The sequence below is a fragment of the Lycorma delicatula genome, chromosome 2 (genome assembly GCF_047948215.1).
Source record: "Lycorma delicatula isolate Av1 chromosome 2, ASM4794821v1, whole genome shotgun sequence".
Classification (NCBI taxonomy): Eukaryota; Metazoa; Arthropoda; class Insecta; order Hemiptera; family Fulgoridae; genus Lycorma; species Lycorma delicatula.
This window is the reverse complement of record NC_134456.1, coordinates 91,012,131-91,027,175: the sequence shown is the minus strand read 5'-3', so window position 1 is coordinate 91,027,175 and position 15,045 is coordinate 91,012,131. Positions and strand designations below refer to the sequence as shown.

The 15,045-nt window shown below is 32.7% G+C and overlaps 1 protein-coding gene across 1 annotated transcript in view; it reads left to right on the top strand.

Moving 5' to 3' along the window:
• Neurl4 (neuralized E3 ubiquitin protein ligase 4) overlaps positions 1-15,045 on the top strand; it is a 118,378-nt gene that overhangs the window by 7,882 nt on the left and 95,451 nt on the right. The window contains exons 4-5 of the mRNA XM_075355773.1: positions 4,340-4,520; positions 13,381-13,631. Of these exons, the coding sequence (XP_075211888.1) occupies positions 4,340-4,520; positions 13,381-13,631 (432 nt within the window). The remainder of the gene's footprint in view (positions 1-4,339; positions 4,521-13,380; positions 13,632-15,045) is intronic.

The following is a 15,045-nucleotide window of genomic DNA, read 5'->3' as shown; positions in this document are numbered from 1 at the left end:
ATCCCACTTATTGAGTCAGGTTCAAGATCTCCTCAAGTCAGAGTAATAGTTCAAGACCTTCATTGGGAAAATATTCCACCTACAAATCTTCTGTACTTATACCTTAGATGGGAGTAACATATTGCTGAATAATTTTGGATCAACCAAGTCAAAGATTTGTTGCTACAGATTTCTCTTTGTGAGGATGTTAAAGTCACCAGCAAATTGATTTGAGCTTCTGTAAGGAGAACTTCTATCCAATCCCAGAAATGTATGCAAATATTCATTTAAATTATTAACTAGCTGTTAACTATTATCAGTTACTAATATTTTAATTTTTTAACATAACATAATTTTACCCAAGATATATTATTATGCATGTTAAGTCTTTATTCTTTGTTGATGGGTAATTACTTTGTTATTTCAGAAAAAATAATGTAATTATAATAGTTGTATTAATTACTATAAAAAATTCACAATTGGTAGTAGTTCACATAGTTCACAATATCTATGAGGTACCATTGCTGGTTCAAGCTATCTCTAAGGTCCTGATGGTAAGAATCACTAGAACAGTTGAAATTTATATTACAATAAAAATAGAGTATCACATGTCATTAGAGTTACCAGAGATTGTTTTAATGAAGGACCTGTGTTCATTAATCAGCTTAATAATCATTTATAATTGCATAAAATTAAAAGTTAATAATGATTGTTACATTAAGTCCATAGTGCACTTTCAATTTTGAATAGAAATTGGTATGAAAATAACAGATTTCAAAGAAATGACATTTTCTTTACGTAAACACTCTTGTGGTTAATAACTTGAAATCCTTCCATTTTTATCAAAGAATAGAAATTATAAATGGATAGCTTGAATAACTGAACTAATTTATTGTCAAAGTAACGAGCAAAACACATGGTAAGTGATTGGAAATAAAGGAAGTATAAATTTTCTAACAAAAGTTGACAGTATTTACATTCAATTATTGTATGCTGTTTTGTTTTGAAGTCGGCTTTCTGTACAAAGATTGTCTTAAAGTCATAGACAAGAACAGTCCGAAATGTCTCATCTTTCACATAGAATTGTAGGTTTTTACGTTCCCTTGTATTTACATTTTAACACTTACATTAGCATTGCACATAAGAGTAAATAGTAAGAATTTATAAGAAAGCATCAATTACCCCACACGTAACAGACAAGGAACTTTACAGATATATGGATTAAACATCTGTTTAACAAACTGAATTGTAACTTTTATACCATAAAATTAAAAAAAATATGTATTTTCTGAATGTTACAGAGTTGCCTTTGAATATATTTAAGCAGGAAATTAAAGAGATTTATTATTAGAAAAAAATGTTATTCTTCAGAAAATTTATCAAATATAAAGTATATCAGTGTGACTTCTGACCAATAAATAGGTTTAAATAATTTACTTTGGCTGTTACATTTTGTATATTTCTCTCATGTTGTGTGCTCATTTGATTATATTTAAGTGTTTCTCAGCAATGTAAATAATTAATAATTTTCACTATTTTAGTACCTTCAGGACAATTGCAAATAAATAAAATGTAAAAAACAAAGCTATAATGGCAAAGAACATAAACACTTATTAAATAAGATGTGGGTGGATCAAGAGAGTGAGTTTGAATTCTAAATTAAAACAAACCTTATATATAATACTAATTTTTGAATTTTATTCTTTAATTTTTTTTATTTTTTTATTTATGTATCAAGCAAATTATCATTTTGTAAAACGCAAATAAACATTACATGGTGAACATTGCCCGTTCATTTCCTATGTAACTTTCAGCTTTTGTAAAATTAGTTTCTTTCTGTCTGCTGTGCATAGTTTTTCAATGGAGAAACCAGCCTTTGTAGCAACAAACTCTCTTTTAATCACTTTTGACATGATTTCTTCAGTTTTTGACATATCAGAGGGCCATACACTTCCGCATCCTTTTTATAAAACAATTTTGTAAACCGCAGTTTTAATGAAGATTCCACGTGATTGTGTTTTCTACTGAGATTTTTTTTTAAATTAGTTTTTTTTATTTTGTTCTTAATTACATTAATAGTGTTGTGATATTTCAAAATTTTACATAAAAGTGGGTGTGAAATTTTTAATTGCACTGCCATATTACTGCTTATAAAATTGAAAGCTTGTTTTCATGTTTAAATCATGATTTTTCTTTTTAAAATATCCTCCGTTACAAATAGTATACTAGTTCAGAATAAATGCAAATACTGAGGCTTATAAATAAAGATAGTCTCAAATATAACTTGGAATGGAATCCAAAATCTAACTGATTGACACTTTACTTTCATGAGATCATTAGGATCTACAGTCAAAACAAAAGAAAATAATTTTGGATGATGAAATACTGTATATATTTTTCTGTTCTATTCCATTCCTCATATTGCTATGTACAGTACTGTTTGGTCTTCCTTTCTCACAGCCAAGTTGTACAAATATTACAGGTTAATTTCATAATATTTATTATAAGAGTGAACCGTACTTGTCAAACATAACAGTAATTACTAGAAAGTAATGATCCATGACCACAGTCACAGTGAACACATCTGATGTAATGCTGCATTATATAGTACAGTATGCGCCAAAATATACAGTACTGGAGTGGTTATTCTGTATTATTTTTATTTCTGTAGTATAAATATTCAAAATGTGCGCCACCCTGCTGTGGGCACTGTTCATAAAAGTCATGCAGATTTTCAAAAATATTCTGGAACACAGGTTGCTGCAGATTCCTGAAAACAGAGATGATCTCATGTAATGCAGGCACAGTTCAGGATAGATCTTTACTGCTGAACACTTTCTCTTTTGACGTTCCCCACTTGTAGGTGTCAGGTGGTGTAAGTTCAGGGGAATGTGATGGGTAGTTGAACTCAATTCAATTGGAAATGATTTGTTCTTGAAAGGTTTCCTGCAGCATTGCTAAAGACTGTCGAGCAAAGTGACTGGTTGCCTGTCTTGTTGAAACCACTGTCTATCCATCTGAAGGTTCCTGCTATGACAAAACCGTAAATCCTGAATAAATGGCTGGTCCACCATGTTCCTATAATGTTCCTGGGTAACAGTAAGAGGTATACCATTATCATCAATGGAATATGGACCCAGTGCTGACACTGTACGCCATATTGTCACATGCTTGCTACGTAATTAACGGTTTCTCGACAATAATGTCTGGCCTGTCAAAACCAAGAAAGCAAGTTGTTTGGCGATTGATGAAACCGTCCAGGTGAATGTGACTTTTGTTGGAGAACCACACATTGAGCATGAAATTTGGATCCTTGTACACCATGGCCAAAAATCTTCTACAATACACAACCCTGGTATCCATATCTTGGTTCGTCAATTGTTGTCCAATCTGAATTAGGTACGGAAATCCACTTATGTCTTTAAACAACTGTCGAAGCGATGTATTGCTGATGTTCATTTTCAAGGATGTTCATCAAAGACTTTGTTAGGTAACTCCAAAACCTGATTGAGGTTACATCCATAATTCTCATTTATGGACACAGTTACTGGCCTACCAGACCTTCCCTTCTGTTGACACAATACACTACCAGTAAGAGGAAATTTCTTAACGACAGACAGCATAACTGTGTTGCTTCGTGCCGGTTTATAAAATTGTTCATGATATTGTTCTGCCACTAACTTGAAACTTGGCCTGCCTTAATTGCTATTTCTGTATACAGTCAAATAATACTTCACAATGAAAACTTTTTCCTCCATCGTTAGACCCATTTTCAACTCCAACCTTACAGCACAATGTTCTTTGCACTACCAACACAATGCTGATGCAGCTATTCATCAATGAATGGACATGTGCATGAGAACTGCGCAAAATCAAGTACTGTGCAATTTGGCACATACGTCATTTTGTAACATTACAATTGAAAGAATGGGATTATTAACTGATGGCAGCTTTAAGAAGTTATGCAATTTTTTCTTGCTTTGAGTAAGGTTTGGTTTCTTTATTTTAATACAATTTAATAAATGTGACATAAGATTTATGTAACTGTTATATGTTCTTGTAAAACAGAGTGAAATATATTTAAAGTCTTACTTGACATATTAGAACTAGAAATAATACATTCACATTTAATTTTATAAAATACATTTTGAAAATAAGCATTTGTGATTTAGAATTTTTTTGTGTAAAATCAGTCCATGTCATGCATTCTAGACATTTATTTCATGTCATTGTTGCCACTTAATACACCTTGCAAACAAGTCTTTTTGCAAATTATGTATTTCCTTTTATAAAAAAAGCTTGAGTTGTTTACTCCTTTAATATTTTCATAATTTTTTTTTATATTTTATTTTGTGTGTAGGGAGAATTGATATTCTATGTAAATGGAGTCTCACATGGAGTTGCTGCTACAGGTATTCCTACACAAGTGTATGCAGTTGTTGATCTTAATGGAAAAGTTGTACAGGTTACAATTACATCAGCATCATCGTTACCTGAAACAACTCCACCGCCTGTATCTCTCTGTGGTGAAATAGTTACAGGTGAGTTATAATTCTGTATCCTATTAATGATTATGCTTACTTAAAAAAGTAAATTATTATATTAGTTGATTATACTTGCAATTATAACAAATTAAATTGTTATATTAATTTATTTTTATTCTGTATGTGCATTATTAAAAGTTTATCTTAAAAAACAGAATAATTTTCAAACAACTGATCTAGAATAGTTTGCTTGTGGGGGGGGGGGTTATGTGGCCTTCACCTGTCTGCATTTTTTCTATTTCGCTTGCAGTGAGGAGTGGAAAGTGCAGCACCATGTTTTTTTTATTGAATCATTTTTAAGAAATGGTGACTCTTCATTTTTAAAATACAGTATTTTGTTGTCGATTCCACATGGTTCGTCGACAACAAAATATTGTTGTCGATGTATATTGTAGAGGTCATATTTCTCCTTTCAAAACCAATCTTACATTGAGAGAGAATTTCAGGACAAATTTTGATAATGAAAAGAAAAAAATTTAATGATGACCATACACCACACAGCATTGGGATTGTCAGACAAGTTCTTATTAGAAGTCTAATGTTTGTCGTTGTTTATTTTTCTAAAGGAAAAATTAACTATTTTTTTATGAGATCATCTATTTTTATTTATAAGATCATCTTAAATGAACAGAATTGTTTTTGCTATTTAAGATTTTTTTATTTCTTTTTTCCAATTGAGATTGATTGTTTTTAAAATTAAAAACAGTGCTAACTCAAAACTGGGATCATTCTTTACTCTTATAGCATTTTTAGAGCCGCAATGTGTTGAATTATCAGCAAACTTGTTACTATTTCATTGCATATTAATTAATATGCTACCTTCACAAACATCAATGTCACTGTTTCCACCAGAAATCATGCTTTTTGAAAAAATTTAGCTTTATGAAAAATTTAAATTTTAACAGAGTGCAATATATTTTTAGCAAAAACATAAATGTAATGTGATTGAATATACAAAAAATTAACTTTGACATGTGTTTAATGATTAATGCAGTAAGAGGAGAACATCATTCTCTTACATAAAGAACAGAAAAATTCTCCACATAAATAAAAATACAAGAGATAAAAAGGAGCATAATGAATTAATAGTAGTATAATCAGTTTTATTTCAATAGTGTATTAAAAAGAGAGAACAGTAAAGAAATCATATCGTATATAAAAGAGAATAAATAAGAATCTAAAATTTTATCTACAGTTTTCTCAAGTATTTTGTTGTATTCATTGTTTGGAGTATTTTATAGATAAATACTATTTCTAGGAATTTTTAATTGTAAAATTGTATATTATTTACTGTTGTTTATAATTGGAAGGTTTTAAATAATAAAGGTTTGACTATGTATATACACTGGTATGTATAAAGTGTTTCAGAAAATTTCTGCCATACATTAATACTGTGTTTCTCAGTCTGGGGGTTGTGACTCCCCACAGGGGTCATGGTGATATGAAAGGGGGGGTTTCACGAAATAAGCCCACAATTTTACATGTAAACAATAATGAAATCATTTTATGAAAAAAAATTCATTTATTGTAAAGAAAATAAATCAGTGAGATTGGTTGCATTTGTTTTTCATTTAAAATTTTCTCCATACTTGGGTCTATGTTAGAAACACACAAAAGCAAATTGTTTTCAGGTGATAAAAGACAATTCCTTACTTAATCTTTAGTTCATCCTAGATGAAGCACAACCATTAGATGAAAACCCCCTTTTCGCGGAGGTAAGGTGTGGAAAAAAAAGATTAATATTTTCAATGCTTTTTTTGACTAAATTTCCATATTCACTTCGATAAGCAAGCCAAAATTTAACTAAATCTTCAGATATGAATTGTAGTTTAACATTTTGTCGGCAGACATTTCAGTGAGCTGGTGTGAATCTCAACTGGTAACTTAGCAGCTGCAACAATGTTTTCACTAAATGGATTCAGTACCCATCCATCTCTTCAAGAAATCATTTTTATCTTCCAGGAAATACTCCAGCAACTGAAAATTCATCTATTCATGCAAATGCATCTTCATGCTGTCCAAATTATGGTGAATAACTTTGGTGTCTTGTTCATCCAAATTTTTCTCAGTATAATCGGAAGTGAGTGGAAACATACCAAAGTTTTTGCTTTGAAGCCAAATAATCCAGATAGGCTTCTTAATGAAAGTATGAACTTTGTCATTAATAAAATGTTTTTATCATGTCCTTGTAAATTCACATTGAAGTTGTTTAAATGTGAAAATACATCAGCTAAGTAAGCCAACAGCAACATATATTCATTATCCTGTAAAAACACTGAGAATGGCATTTGTTTATCCTGAAAAAATATTAATTCATCTCTTAGTTCCAATGACCGGGTTAACATTAAGCCCTGTGGTAACCATCAGACTTCTTTCTGAAATTATTATTCTTTCAGAAATTAGTGTCCTTTCCTGTTATTGCCTTTGCACCATCACTACATACTGCAATACATTTTGTCCAGTCTATGTTGTAGTTTATGGTAGCTTCATAAAAATGATCAAAAAGACATTGCTGTGTTGCATAACCAGGTAATGATTTGTAAAACAACATACTTTCTTTGACTGATCTGTTCCTATCACATTCATAGGTCATGAAACATAAGAACTGAGAAATATTTGCTACATCTGTTGATTCATCAAATTGAATTCTAAAAAATTAATTTGAACTCACTTGCTGAATTATCCGATCACAAACATTGGTACCCATATATCAGTTTGCCTTGATACTATGTTGTTAGGAAGCTTTCTTTTATAATCTGGATGTGTAGTTTCGAAGTGTCAGATTAATTTCAATGGCTTCAAGCTTTCATTGGAGAGGACTTGAAAGCAAGCAGTGCACTGTAGCATTCCATCCAATCAGGTAAATCGTAATTTTAAATAACTCTCATTGTACAATTATTTTGTGTAAGAATCTAGTTGAAAAAATAAAATAACAGATATACAATTTGACTGTACACTAAAAAAAAGAAATCTCAATTATTATTTTTAATGATACTACACTTTTAAAATTTAAATAAAGGTATGCATGCTTCGCATTCGAAACTAAACTGATGTTCTGCAATCCCTTATGCCTCTTTTATACTGCTGAGAGCACAGTGTGCTCAAACATATTGTATGCATGTTTGAAGGTGATACTCATGTTTGCTCTCATTGCTCATGTTTGTACATTTTGTACATGCATGGTCATAACTGTTGATATCAACACAGCTAAATAGTTTTAACTAGATTTCATTGGGTTAGGGTTGGGGGTTGCAAGATATTCATTATAAATTTTTTTTACTTTTTGGGGGTCGTGGAGGTAAAAAGCTTGAGAATTACTGTGTTAGAGGAATATTCCCCTCTTTAAAATAAGGAGAAAAATTCATATGATTGTAGGCCTGGATATGCTTTGATTTGAGTTACAGTTAGTAAAAGATTTTGTTTAAATTTCTGTTTATTTTTTTGCTGAAATGTGCATTGATACTGGAGGTACAAATTTTGAGCAGCTGATATAATATTATGTATGAATAGTTTAAACAATAATTTACTTTTTTTATAAAATTATTTTGAGAAAAATAAATGTATCTTTAACTTATTTTGTAGTGCAAGATTTTCAGAATGTGTTTTTGTTTGATTTTCAGTAAAAATGGGTTTTTAAAAATGTTATTTTGTTTTTATTGTGCTTTATTGTGCTTTAATTGCATCAGTTTTTTAGAAATTCTTTACAAAATTTTTCCTAAGTTTTGTTTGGACATTGGCAGTGTAAAAAACTAATTTTTACCAAACCTCAAAAAGCATGTTTTTCAACCAATATATTTTTGAAGTTCTATCAGTAGTGTCCCTGAAACTACTGGAGATACAATGCTGAGACCTATTTTTTTTCTATCTTTTCATTAAGAAAATGAAGGTGGAAAAGAAGGTTTTTTACGTGCTGGTACTTCCCCCAAGTGCAGGGTGGGTAATGCTTCTTCAGTGGGCTTGGCACTGATGAAATAGGCAAGAGCCATATGACTCAAAACTGCCCTCTAGAACGTTAGGGTTGGATGAGGGGGCCAATTCTCTGTAAAAAAAACCCCTGCTGTTATAAAACATCAGCCTCGAAACAGATAGGATGAATGTAGGAAGAAACTGGACAAGAAATGTGTACTAAGATTTGGGACATGTAATATACAAAGACTTTTTAAACCTGGTGCATTTAATAATCTATTGGATGAAGCAGAAAGATGTAAAATAGACATCCTCACAATACAAGAAACTTGGGAAGTTACAGGTTTCCTTTTAAGAAGCAAATGCATGGAATGTTTCAGACATTCACAAGATTGTCAATGCCTAGAATATCATACCTGAATTTGAAAGGTATTTGTATAATAAATGCTTAACTGAAAACAAAGATGATGTAGTAAAAAAGGAATTCTGCAAGTCTTTGGATAGTGTATATGACAGTTTTGGCCAGTATGGGATGAAGGTTGTAATAGGGGACTTGAACGCCAAATTAGGCAAAGAAAGCTGCCACAGACAGACAGCAGGGATTAACAGTCTACACACAACTTCTAATGATAATGGTATATGACTAATAAACTTTGTCCTGTCAAAAGACATGTACATCAAAAGTATGTCCGTTCCTCGTAGATACATATGTAAGGGAACATGGATCTCACCAGATGGGAATACATGCAACCAGATTGATCACTTATTGTTGAATAGAAAGTGATACAGTAATATAATTGATGTGAGAATTTATTGAGGAGTATACATTACTCTGATTATATGTTACTAATTTCAAAACTGAAAGAGAGTATTAGCTCTTAAAAAAGAAAAACAATAAATTCAAGGGAGAAGCTGGCTCTATAACTCCTATACTGATGAAAGGCTGAAAGAAAAACAGTCATTACTCAAAGATGTCACAGATGTTGATACAAGTTGGTCCTGCATCAAGGAAACTATTGAGATGACAGCCAAAAATACTCTAACTGCTAGAAAGGTACAGAAAAGAAATAAGTGGTTTGATGATGAGTGCAAGTGGAAGAGTGGAACATAAGGAAGAGTACAAGAGCTAGAGACAAGAGACTAAAAGAGTGTTTTAAAGGAAGAAGAAATTGTACATAAGGGAGAAGGTAGAAGAGATGAGAAAATACATTGAAAAATGTATATTGATTCTCTAGCTTCATTAAAGAACATAGGAAGGGTTTCCAGCCAAGAGTGGTTATGATGAAAGACAAGACTGGAGGTATTCTAACAGACAGAGAGGAAATAAAAAAAAAAGGTGGAGGGAATATTTCAAAGAGCTTATGAATATTAATCCCAGTATAGCCACCCAAGAGGAAATCCACGATACAGCTGAGAAGGAGGTACCAGAGTTAGGGGAGGTGAGAATAGCAGTTAAATGCTTAAAATGGAATAAAGTCTTAATAACATATCCAGCGAGTTGTTAAAGGAAGGATGAGAGAAACTTCTGAAGGAGATACGCAAAACTAATTGTTAAGTGTTGGATGCAGGAAACATTACCAAGGGAAAGTTATAGTGCCACTGGATAAGAAAAACGAGATAAAACTGACTGCCAGTGGTAATGCAAGTAGGTTAGAAGAAAAACCTAAAGGGGTGATAGGAGAGTACCAAGCAGGTTTGAAAGTAACTGCTCAACGATACATCAAATCTTTGCACTGAGACAGCTGTTTTACAAAAGATTGGAATACAGTAAACTAAGACTCTCCTGTTTTGTAGACTTCTGAAAAGCATATGACAATTTAATGAGACCGTGGGTTTGGATTGCTATGAGTGACCTTAGAATCTGGAAGAAACTAATAAGGATGACAAAAATCTGTTTGAAGAGTTCTGGGTGAAGACTCTGAAGTATTCACAATAGAGATTGGGATTAACCAGAAAGATGGCTTATCTCCCCTCGTATTTAACATAGCATTAGAAAGGATAGCACAGGACATTACTGATGGCGAGGTGAAGTTAATAGGGTTAAGAATTCTTGTGTTTCTTGATGACTAGTAACAGTGGGAACTAGGATATTGAGATACATGTTAAGGAACTTAAAGAAGATGCAAAGAAAATGGGTCTGGAAATCAGTGTTGATAAAGCTAAATGTATGGTGGTGAATAAGGAAAAATAAGTAAAGACGAATACATTAGAATTAATGATTATTTATTCAGAAAGGTAAGAGTAATTTCACACATGTAGGAGTAAATATAAATTGTAAAACTGAATTCAAAGAAATGGTTCATCACATCTCAAATGCAAATAAAAGGTTCTGGTCAGTTAACAATTTTCTTATGTCCAGATTAGTCTGAAGAAAGGTAAAAGAGAAGTTTACTGTACAATTATACAGCTGGTGTTAATCTGCGGGTGTGAAACTTGGCTGTAAGAGAAAGTTAGAAAACCAACTAATGTCTTTTGAGAACTAAATTTAAAGGAAGATATGCAGACCAGTGTTAGATGAAGAGACAGGACAAAGTGTTTTCAGATCTTTGGCATAGGAACATTGTCAAATCTAAAATAATACATTGGCAGGACATATGGCAAGCATGGAACACAATACTACTGAAGAAAAAAGCTCTGAGCTAAAGTACATTGGAGTCAGAAAACCAGGTCAACCAAGGAAAAGACGGGAAGTGTAGGTGAGGGAAATTATCAAGAGAAGCAGGCCACAATGATGACTGGTTGATGGAGGCAAATGATAGAGATATATGGATGAGGGTGACAATGGAAATCATGGACCCACAGGGTCTGTGAAGACTAAAAAGTGAAGTGAAGTTTTAGTAAAGTATTATTTGACCTTAGAGCAGAAATCTGGACGAAATGTTTTGCTAGTCATTACTTGAAAACAAAGTGTTTCCTGATCTTTGTGTAACCAAGTTGACTTCCCAAGGCTGCAAACAAAAGACTGACAAATGATCTTCATTTTTTCATCTGATATTCTAGACTTGCCTGTACCCTTCTTATGCTCAACACTGCCAGTTTCTTTAAATTTAAATATGCAAATTACATTTAAATTTTTTTAAATTGCATCAAACTTGTGTGTCTTGATTTTTTTTTCTACAAATCACTCTACGCATTTATGCTTTCATCTGTAGATTCATGGCAACTGATGTATGCAGTTACATATATAATCACAGTGCCATATAGTATATGCTAAGGGAAACTTTATAACTCACCGGGTTGGTCTAGTGGTGAACGCCTCTTCCCAAATCAGCTGATTTGGAAGCCGAGAGTTCCAGCATTCAAGTCCTAGTAAAGCCAGTTATTTTTACACGGATTTGAATACTAGATCATGGATAGCAGTATCCTTTGGTGGTTGGATTTCAATTAACCACACATCTCAGGAATAGTCGAACTGAGAATGTACAAGACTACACTTCATTTACACTCATACATATCATCCTCATTCATCCTCTGAAGAATTATCTAAATTGTAGTTACCGGAGGCTAAACAGGAAAAAGAAAAAAAAAAGAAAGGGAAACTTTATGAGTAATAGTCCTGTTGATGAATGGTTGGGGCTTAAAGAAAGCCCCAACCATTTAGGACTATTACTTTTTTTTAGACATCAAATTTGTTCAGATAATTCTCAGACACCCATATGTTTATGAATTTGTAATTCAGTATCACAGCACTATAAAATAAACTTATCATCAATAATAATAATAAAGTTATACTTACTGCTTTTTCTTTTTTATATTATATGCGTGTTTTCATAATAGTGATCACTAACTACTTCATCAGATATTATAAAACATTTTTTTATCAAAATATTAAAACAGAACAGAAAGTTGTTTCATTTCTAAGCCAGTTAATCAACTGACTTATTAGTTACAACTGATATTATGCTAATACACTCAGTTAATTAATTGACTTAAATGATGAAACAATATAAATAGAAGTGGTTCTGAAAACCATCTTTGTTTATATAATGTTCTACATAACTAACGTTTTTTTTGAAAACACATAAATATGTGCCCTCTACTGCTGAAAAACACCTTAACCCCATAAGTTTCCGTATGTAGAAAAACTAAAAATTTTTTATGCAGGTCATGGTGTATCAGGAGAAGATAAAAGCATAAATCATCTCAAGGAATGTATCATCAGTGCCACTACAAGCATAATTCCAGCTGTGCTAATGTGTTCTTTGAGATGACTTGTTTTGTATCTTTTCCTGATACACCATGATCTTCATAAAAAAATATTTATTTTTCCTATGTGTGGACTATACATCCTATGTATATATATATATTTTGTAACAAGACTGGCATAGTGGACCTGCGTAATGGATTCTTGCCAATTAAGAAGAAAGTAGTAGAAAATGTAATAATGGGAGGAATTCAGAAAGGGGCTAACAGAAACCCTTTTAGTAAAGGTAACAGGTCTGTTTAACAATCATCCTTTTGTAATACTGCCCACTGACACACCTAAACACATGTTATCCAGTGAGAAGAGTTACAGGACCAGGGGGTAAGAATTTCATGGGAATGTGTGAGGGTAGATGGTCATTTAGAAATACTATAATTTACAGGTCAAACTGATTAAGACTATATTATGCATAACTTTCAAAACCACCAGGTAAATTTTTAGCAGGATGATCTATTTAAATTGGTAGGCCTGTACAATAGAATTTTAACATCTGACTAATAATTTTAATCAGTCATGACTTGGTTGATGAAGTAGCTCAGTGCTAATGATAATTATGGTATTTTAATAACTGATGATGAATCTGTAGGATTTGAAAAGGCCTTATTAGATTGAAGGTAAGATCGCTTTATACGTATGTATCTGGTGGTTTATAAATATTAATTATATTTATCAAAGTATAAATCTAGAATTGAAATAGAAAATAATATTTCTTTTGATAATAGTTCTTTATGTAGTGTAATTTTTCAGCTGCTGTAGAAGAGGAAGGAACTGGTGTACAGTCAACTGTTACTGACCTTGTGGCTAGTCTTGATGTAGACATGACTGTTCAGAATGGAGGTAATCTGCCAACAGAAAGGTTACGATTTCACCAAAGGACAGGATCTCTAGTTAAGCTCTCCTACAATGCAAGAACAGCTGAGAGAATGCGTCCTTTGGATGAATTTAATAATGGAGTTGTAATGACTCACAGACCGCTACAGGATAATCAGCTCTTTGAAGTGTGTTGACTCACTTTTATTATTTTATAATTTTTTACGTTTTGGTTAACTTAATTTGATCGTTGCTGTTTTCTTAAGTGTTAAGAGTTATTTAAAAGTACTTCTTATTTCTAGCCCTGATTTTCATTTACCTGATCATTATTATTTCTTTCATTTCCAATCTCATTACAAAGTTAAACCAAGATATTCATTCCACTATCTTTCCTTCACAGCTCTGCCAATCCCATCTTCTTAACCTTATTTTTATTACCATAAAATTCTCTTTTCTAGTTTTTGTTTTTATTCTCCAATTATCCAGTTTTATAGTATACCCTTTACAATTTTATAAAAATCTTTGCCATTGTGGATGGAGGTTGGTTAATCTTTCAACCTGGGAGATGCTTGCCAGGCATCTTTCTTAAGATGTTTTTACACTAGCGAGGGTTGCTGTGAACTTTTGTTATCATATACAGCTGTGTGTAATTTTCTCCCCAAATAACCCTCCCAATACAAGTGGTTAATCAGTTCACAGTCTCACTTTCCATCAGAATTGATACCCAACCTTTTGGATGCTCAGCTTTGTAGGAGCACCTTTAATAGGTTAGCTGAACTTTTCCTTAGCAATCATATCATGTGCATAAGATTGTCTTCATTTGTCTCTAGGAGACTTGTATATTTATTTGTATAAAGGAAACTTTTTTTTTTGAGATGGAGGAACCCCCTTTTTGGGTGCCGAAGCAGTGTCGAACTTGCTAACAGGTTCCACAAGATGTTACAGAAAATACATATGTATTCCTGTACACTGCTGACTAAACCTCCACCCCTGGCAACCCCACTTCCTGGGAAACCACTAATAAAGCATTTTTATTAGAGAGGGGGTAAGCACCCACAATTCGGTCTTCACAAGCAAACATCATCCATGCCAGACCACTACACATACACACTACACACCACAAATACCTAAAGGAGGAAAACATCCAGTAAATAGCATACCTAACAGGTACTAAGATATATCACACACAGTTATACATTCGTACAATCAAGCCAACATAAAATAAGCTCACAACAATCACGAAGGCATGGCCACAAGACATAACTTATCCACCAAAGCATATTCAACAGTTAATTAAATTTCCACAGTGCACAAACACACACCTACCATCTAGCACACACACAACTCAACTACTTACCAACTTATTACTTACCCACACGACCATCAGCCATAATCACTAAAAACATGAGCAATGCCCTCTGGCACCGGGAACAGAGTGTCCACAGCCTCACTTCATCAAAGTGACCCCCTCATGCTCGAGAGGGCCCCCAAGACACTCAGCCGATACTTGTCCAACCTGGCACCCTCTGATGCCTCATTCCCATGCATGCCGCGCCAATGCTCACCTTCTCCTGTGAGTTTTTTCTGTGTTTCTAAGTTCTT